The 7,786-nt window shown below is 63.4% G+C and overlaps 3 protein-coding genes across 3 annotated transcripts in view; 2 read left to right on the top strand and 1 right to left on the bottom strand.

Annotated features, from left to right (window-relative positions):
- The window catches only part of F751_5550 (hypothetical protein), a gene marked incomplete at both ends in the record, with an annotated part of 2,293 nt that extends 1,227 nt beyond the window's left edge, over positions 1–1,066 (top strand). The window contains 2 exons of the mRNA XM_011397405.1: positions 26–499; positions 820–1,066. Coding sequence (XP_011395707.1) covers positions 26–499; positions 820–1,066 — 721 coding nt within the window. The remainder of the gene's footprint in view (positions 1–25; positions 500–819) is intronic.
- A 584-nt stretch (positions 1,067–1,650) lies between these two features.
- F751_5549 (putative oxidoreductase, chloroplastic) lies at positions 1,651–3,534 on the top strand (the record flags this gene model as incomplete). Its single annotated transcript, XM_011397404.1, has 7 exons — positions 1,651–1,746; positions 1,891–2,002; positions 2,115–2,310; positions 2,487–2,556; positions 2,731–2,935; positions 3,059–3,246; positions 3,376–3,534. 7 exons carry the CDS (start codon positions 1,651–1,653, stop codon positions 3,532–3,534), a joined length of 1,026 nt encoding a protein of 341 aa, XP_011395706.1.
- Positions 3,535–5,557: 2,023 nt separating this feature from the next.
- Positions 5,558–7,786, bottom strand: part of F751_5548 (hypothetical protein) — a gene marked incomplete at both ends in the record, with an annotated part of 5,246 nt that continues 3,017 nt past the window's right edge. Inside the window, 4 exons of the mRNA XM_011397403.1 lie at positions 5,558–5,668; positions 5,874–6,066; positions 6,255–6,731; positions 7,089–7,678. Coding sequence (XP_011395705.1) covers positions 5,558–5,668; positions 5,874–6,066; positions 6,255–6,731; positions 7,089–7,678 — 1,371 coding nt within the window. The remainder of the gene's footprint in view (positions 5,669–5,873; positions 6,067–6,254; positions 6,732–7,088; positions 7,679–7,786) is intronic.

Below are 7,786 nucleotides of genomic sequence, written 5' to 3'. Positions count from 1 at the left end.
GACTGACTGGACACCTCCACCGCAGGGAGGTGGAGGAGCAGGCCTCGGAGGACGACGAGCTGGCCAGCCTGATCCAGGGCGCGGAGGACGACCCCGAGGAGATCCAGCGCCGGCTGCAACGCGCAGGCGTGCCCGCGCCGCCCTCCGCCTCCACCCTGGGCGACATCCTGGAGCGGCGGCGGGCGGGCGAGTCGCGCCCCGTGGCCGTCAAGTTCCGGAACGTGGACCAGTTCGACCTCTGGATCTGGCTGGAGCTGTACACGGCGCCGGCCCCGGCCGCCGTAGCCATGGTGCAGGAGGTGGTCAACTCCTGGTACCTGCTGGGCCGGCTGGGCGCGTACAACGCCTCCTCCATGCACGTGCTGTACGCCTCGCAGTACGACCTGAGCCACATGCGCTACGGCGAGGACGAGGAGGACGAGGAGGTGGTGGGCTCCGCGCCGGCGGCCATGGCAGACATGGCGGACCTTGAGGTCAAGGGCAACTGGCTCCGCTTCTGGTCAGCTGTGGAATGGAGTGGGGGATTGTTGTTTGTCTGTTAGGTAGAGGTGGGCTGTGCGCGGGATGGTTTGGAACGTTCGACACGTGCGTAGACCTCCAGGCTGCACATTTGGGTGGTCAGGGGGGCATGGCACACAGCAACTACCCTGTATGATGGTTCATGCTTGGTATCCATCATCCAGCAGCCCAGCAATGCCTGTGGAGGCACAGGAGAGCACAACCAACGGACTCTTGCCCTCGTGTTTCGATATAGCACCCTCTCCCCAGATCTCCATGCACCCCGCCGCCACCTCACCCTCCACTCCTCGGCCAGCGCAGGGTGGACCTGGGCACCGCCGACGAGCTGGCGCTGGACATCCTGATCAATGCGCTACGCGCGCTGAGCCTGGACCACCTGGGCATCAAGACCCTGGTCATTGGAGGGGTGAACGAGGGCTGGCCCGTGCCAGACCGCCAGCTGCCGGAGATCACCATGGACCCCATGCGGGTGTCGGTCCCGGACTTCATGGCCGACGAGGAGGAGGACGGGGAGGACGAGGACGAGGACTACAACTACAGGGACTGAGGGTTGCGGCTCAGTGTGAGCCGGTGATTATTTGTGTCCTCTCTCATGCTCTCACCAGGCCAGCGATCACCTCAAGCGACTCACATGAGGCGCATTCTTTTGAATCTTCACACAAGCCTTCTCCACTTCGCACCACCTAACCTCTCAAACCGTACTATCCTCCTGTGTTTTAGATGGAGCCTGTTGCCAGCCGCCTCATTGTAGCTACTGCAGCACAAGCAACCCTTTGGAATGAGGCGGGAGGGAGCCATCGAAAAATGCACAATGCATGTCTTGCCGGGATCTGAACATACGGGTTGGCCGCGATGGCCACCTACACCGAATGAGAGGCATGTGACGGAAGCCTTCTGCCTGACAATTCAGATCCGCCGGTTTCGGAGATGGGCGGATCTTCGGCATGCATGGAGCTCTTATGAAGACAGAGCTTGCGATCACAGGCCACAGACTCGTTTTCGGTCACTTTTCTGACCATGTACATCGTCCAAAATGCACCCTGCTTTGGATGGGCACCTCCATGCCACCTGCACCCCCGGCCCCGGGCCTGCACCCATTTCGCGCGGGCATGGTGGCAGCAGCTGCCCTCCATGCCCACCCTGAATCGAAAACCAGCATCCGAGCGGGATGGCGTCCCCCTGGGGCCTCACACCGTCTCGCCCATGGGGCTGGGCACCTGGGCTTGGGTACGATTGCATGCAGGAAGGGAATGGCTGGTTTGAGGCACAGTTCAGCACCACTGGCGACGAATGCTCAACCCTACCGAGCCTGGACTCGTGAGCTGCATGAGGTGCGACACACAGCTGATCTGCCGCCTCTGCCGTGTCCAGGGTAACAAGCTGTTGTGGGGGTACAGCGAGGGCATGGACAGCGAGCTGCAGCAGGTCTTTGACCTGGCCCTGCAATCAGGCATCAACCTCATGGACACCGCGGACTCCTACGGTACCAAAGGGGATTGCGTCAGGGAATACAGGGCTGGACCTCAGCATGGCTGGTCTTGTTCTGAACTCCTTCGCTGACTCCCCGCCCCCCCCCCAAACCAATGGCCTCACAGGCACCGGGCGCCTCAACGGGAGGAGCGAGCGCCTGCTGGGCAACTTCATGCGTGACAGCCGGGAAACCCGCCCTGTGATCGCCACCAAGCTGGCTGCCTACCCCTGGCGCCTCCTGCCTGGGCAGTGGGTGGCCGCCGCCCGGGCCAGCTCCAAGCGGCTGGGCCTGGAAAGGGTGCCCGTCATCCAGCTGCACTGGTGAGCACAGCATCCTTCCATGTTTTGTGACGAGAGTCCAGAGGTACCAGTCAATAGAAGAGCAGCTGTATGCCTTGGGGGTGGCAACCGACAGGTATCGATCAGGAATCACCATGGTCATCAGCAGCAGCTGCCCCCAAACTTCTCTGCCACCACCCTCTTCCCCCATCGCCCAGGAGCACTGCCAAGTATGCGCCCATCCAGGAGCGGCTGATGTGGGACGGCCTGTGCTCCATTTACAAGGAGGTGGGTAACCGCGCTTTGGGAGAAAAACTGGTGGCAGAGTGTCCCATGTGCCGCTCTCCAGCGATGGTGCACCATCATACATGCTGTCATCCTTTCTGTACAATGCATGGTACGGCGGCCCTGACGCCACGCCTTGCCCCCCAGATCGATTCCCCCCCTCTCCCAATCAATAAGGGTCTGGCCGAGGCAGTGGGCGTCAGCAACTACGGCGCGGAGCAGCTGGCGCGCATCCATGACTATCTTGATGCCCGGGGGGTGCCTCTGGCGTCTGCCCAGGTGCAGTACTCCCTGCTGAGCAGGGGGGGCGCTCAGGAGAGCGTGCGGCGGGAGGCCGAGGAGCGGGGCATCGCCCTCATAGCCTACAGCCCCCTGGCCCTCGGTGAGCGGAGGGCATGAGCGGGAGACGAGTGCCTGTGTGGCGATGGGGAGGGGTTTGTGGGTGGCGATGACGGCCAGCGAAATGGTCCAGCCCTCCGTCCCACGCTCACGTGCTCCTTCTCAGGCATGCTGAGTGGAAAGTATGGAGTGGAGGATGGCGAGGCAGCTGCGTCCCTGCCACAGGGCCCTCGGGCGCTGCTCTTCAAGCAGATCCTGCCTGGCGCGGCGGACCTGCTGCAGGAGCTGCGCCAGATCGCACAGGCCCGCGGGAAGACGGTGCCTCAAGTCGCGCTCAACTGGTGCATCTGCCAGGTGGGCGGAGCGGCGGGGAGTTGGGTCTGTACGCTGTGGAAGGATGACCCAGGCAATGGGATTGCCATGTCAATGGGAGAGGTGCGCTGGCGTCGCCCACACATCAGGACCGCCCGCACCATCCTCCAGGGCACGATTCCCATCCCCGGGGCGACCAGTCTCGCCCAGTTCCAGGACAGCCTGGGGGCGCTGGGGTGGAGGCTGACACGGGAGGAGTGTGGGCGCCTGGAGGAGGCCTCGGACGCCGTGCCACGGGCCATGCTGCAAAACATCTTTCAGACGGCCTGACCCAGCCCTTGCGCGGCTGCAGCAACGCTGAGATGGGTCGATGCAGGGGCGTGCACGTCCAGTTTCCACCAAATTACGGTGCCAACGCATTAGTCATCCAACGACGGCACCTGGCCTGGCCCCCGGTGGGTTCGACTCCACATGGATCCGTAGATTAGGGGTGATCCCTGTAAAATGGCGACAGTCATTTCTTTTGGAGCATTGATTCCCTGGCCCTGGGTTACGAAGGGGCGAGCGCTTGGTTTTGTCGAGTTTCAGGCTCATGATGGGACAACCTATTCTCTTCTTTAATTGCTCATTCCCAACTATTAGGATGCTATTCTGTATTGGCCGCCACTTCCAATGGCAGATTGTCAACACATCACACGGGAGAAGAAGAAAGCGCTGCATGCAGGCCAGACCGGAGCAGGGTCACCTACACCTTGTGTGCCAATCTGAAACGAGTGATACATCTTGCTCGAGAGACGGGCGGCATTCGTTGGATTTATCAGTGAATCGGCCGATCAGCAGCGTCGTACCCTGTTGTCGCGCAGTCTGGTGGATCACTTGATTCTCGGCATACGGCAATGAGGGGAGCAGAGCTAGCCCCCTTCCTGGGACCGTAATGATGCATGGGGCTCCCTCCTCCTGCCATGCACGCTATTGACCTCGAATCGGGCTTCCCGAGCGCGCGACGTACGACAGACAGGTAAGTCGCGCTGATCCTCCATGCATTGGGAGAATCACACCTCCAGAATCGACAACCGAGACATTATTCCACGCCGTGGATCCCAGACTGACTCCTGTGGCGGTGGCAGATCGCATTCTGGCCGCACCAGATGATTACTACACCATTCTACAAGCAAGTGTTGGGAGGCCAATCATACCATGCTGGCAGGTCCAAGCTTGACTGCCCACATTGCAGCGCATTACTTGCCGATGCCCTTCAAGCGCAGCAATCTGACGAGCAATGGGGCCGTGCAAATGCATGCCTGTCTCCCTGGCGGGGCTAGAGGATGCTGGAACCTCAGTTGCTTCAATCTGTACCATGCTGCAGCTTGCCCGGCCTGCTGCCGATGCGGACCTGAAGCGGCAGCATCGGCACCTTGCCAGGCTGCTTCAGCGCCACACACCCCACCATGCGGCTGCCTTGTTGAACAGGGTGGGTTGGATCAATCTTGGTTTCCTGCCGAGTGCTGTGGAAGTCTGTGGACCCAGACCAGACAATCAATGTATGCCCCATGGATCGTTGCATCAAGCGCACCCACGTTCGAATTTCACCACATCTCAGTGCCTGCAAATCTTCCCCAACACCGCCAGGCGCATACGGAATTGACCCGGCCCGTCATGCGGCGCGTATATCACGCATATCTGGACGACTGTCCGGCGCCTTTCACAGTCCCGTATGCCGTGTGGGAAGCCAGGGAGCGGGTTGCTCTCCACTGGACCACCAACCTCTGGATATATGTGGCCAACCTGCCCTGGTACATTCAGCTCCCAGTGATTGCCCCAGGAGTGCTGCTCCTCATCGTGAGTTTCGGGTGGAAACAGCGGAGCAGGAGAGCTGTGTCGTGCAGTGGGCTGCCCACTGACAACAGCAGGGGCTGCACATGGTGTTACCTGCATGTGCGATCCGTCTCCTACCAGCACCGCAGCCCCTTTCGACATGCAATCGCCATCGAGGCCGCCTCCTGCTGAGGCTCTTACCACTCTGCACACCCCAGGTGTTTCTCGTTGTGTACCTGCTGGTGTACCTGCTGTGGCGCTACACCATCGGCCTCTGCTGGCGGCGCATGAAAGGGGTGTCCTCTGGCGCTGGGAATGGCGCGAGGGGCCTCGCCCACAGCATTTGAAGTTTTTTCAACTCCACTGTTCCTCTGTTGCTATTACGTTGTACTCCCGCCCTGGCTGCTGGCATCGTCACCACATTTGTACACAAGTCCTTGACAAAACACACAGGTCAGCCTCTTGTACAGGGCAAAAAGAGCGGCGCAGGGCACTGCCCATGTGGGGCTGGCTTCCGGGGACAATGGCGCCCCGCCTGTCAGCCCCACAGCGGTTGCCGCACGTCGTTGGGCTGCGGGACCTCCAGGCCGACTGGCTGCTGGGCCTGGTCTGGCGCCAGGAACACCTCGAACCGATTCCGGAAGTCGTCCTGCACATGTGGCGGGGGAGCGGCGATGATCGGTGGATGTCCGGTGTTAGAGAGGGATTGTCTTCTGATGACGAGAGGAGATGGAATCCCAAACCGCAAACATGTATGCCTTCTAGTCGCCGATGCCCTGCGCCAGTATCAACAACTTGCACAGACTATAACCTCAGCAAAGGGAGCTCACTTCAGACCGATCATCTCAGCTCACCCTGAGGACGTAGGTGAGCATCCGAATGCCCCTGATGCCGGGGTCCAGGCCGCCGTCGCCCTCCACGCCAAACTGGGGCTGCACAGGCTCGTCATGCAGACGGCTGCGCGGTACCGCCCGGAAGGGCCAGTGATACCGCACCCGTAGCGCGATGGTCGCCTGGCACATGGGGCACGTGGGCACGCGACCCTGGCTGCAGATGGTGTAAGGAGCAAAGGGAGAGGGGCGGGGGGTGAGCGGCATGCTTCGAGCATACCGCGCCACATCACTGGGAGTGTTGAAGCAAGCCCTCCCCAGACTAGGCAAGCTCTGGAAATGGCCAGGCAGTTCATTTTCCCTCCCGCTCCCCTTCCCCCGCCCTCTTTTCCCCTCCTTGGGCACCTAAAGCACTGCTGCAGCCACTGTAGGATGCAGTCGGCGTGGTAGGCGTGCCCGCACGGCAGCGCCATGGCGTCCACCGCCGCCCAGCGCGCCGCGCTCTCCGCGCTGTCCACCTCTTCCTCGGTGCGCAAGTCCAGCGGCCCGCGCCCGGAAAGTGCGGCGGAGGCCGCCTGGCGCAGCGCCGCGGACCGGTCCGACAGCCAGCTGCGGGCCGGCCGGGGTGCGGGCTCTGAGGCACGCTCGTCGCCGGGGGGGGAGCCGGGCTCGGAGTTCGCGCCCTCGGCGCCGGCAGTGTCCCCGCCGGCCGCCGGCGCAGAGACTTCCGCCACCTCCGCGGCCTCTGGCCCCAGCGTGCCCCAGCACACGGCACACTGGCCACCCATACGCTCCACCTCGGCAGCGGTGGCGTGGCGCCAGCCGTGCGGCTCCACGCTGGCGGCGGTGGACCGCACCTTTTCCACCGCGCCGCGGAGGGGCCTGCGGGGCGGAGGGGGCCAAGGTGGAATTGGGGGTTAGGGGTTGACACTGAGTCACATGGCATGAACGAGGAGGAGGTATGAGGGCAGCTCTTCCCGGCTCGTCAGGCTCAGAGGGGACAACTGGTGAGAACAGGTTCCTCGCAGCCTGACTTTCCGGGACCAAAGATTCGCGGGAAGCTGATGAGGAGGCCAGGGATGACGTGCATTGGCCATCAAGTGATACTATTGACCCCTCCATCAACCCCAATGCCTCGCCAACCCATTGCACTCCCCCCCCCCATTACTAGGCGACACTGCACATTCTCTTCCCCCTCTTTCCCCCCAAAACAAGATGCACAAACAAGAAAACACCCACCCGCTCCAGAAAACGATGGAGGCAAAGGTGGAGAAGACGATGCCGGCATCGTAGACCCAGCAGACGGCGGGGAAGGCGAGGAGCACGGCGCGCTGGAAGGCGGCGGCCAGGCGCGCGACGGTCACGATGGCGCGGCGCGCGGGCGCGGGCGGGTCGCGGAAGGCGAGGTACCCCGCCCAGACGGCGAGCAGCGTGAAGAAGCGTTCGCAGGAGAGGCGCATGATGCACAGCGCCAGCTCCACCAACGGGAACAGGCGGCGGTGGCCCTGGTCGCGCATGTGCGCCAGCTCTCGCGCGTGCTTGTGCAGCGCGCGGTACAGCGGGACCAGGCGCAGCTCCGGCGAGCGGCGCGCGTGCGCGCCTGCCTCGGCCAGGCGCCGCGCCCAGTACGCGCCCTGGCGCTCGCGCAGCCACGCCACGGTCTCGTTGGGGTGGGCGGGCGTGCTGCCGGCTGCCCTGCCGGGCATACCGTCGGCTGCACCGACCTGTGCATCGCCGGTTGTATCGCCTCGTGCATCGCTCGCGCTCCGCAGGCGGAGGGGTCCCGCCACGACGTCCAGCCCGCCGGCGCGCGCGGCCAGGAACAGGGTCTGCGTCAGGTTCAGCGCCGTCAGCGAGGCCGGGAGCGGCGGGGGTTGGGCGGCGGCGGCGGCGGCCGCGGCGGCGATCCCAGCCCCGCCCCCCGCGCCGGCCACGGG

The sequence above is a fragment of the Auxenochlorella protothecoides genome, assembly GCF_000733215.1.
Source record: "Auxenochlorella protothecoides strain 0710 unplaced genomic scaffold scaffold65, whole genome shotgun sequence".
NCBI lineage: Eukaryota > Viridiplantae > Chlorophyta > Trebouxiophyceae > Chlorellales > Chlorellaceae > Auxenochlorella > Auxenochlorella protothecoides.
The sequence above is the reverse complement of the archived record's forward strand: the minus strand, read 5'-3'. Positions and strand labels throughout refer to the sequence as shown.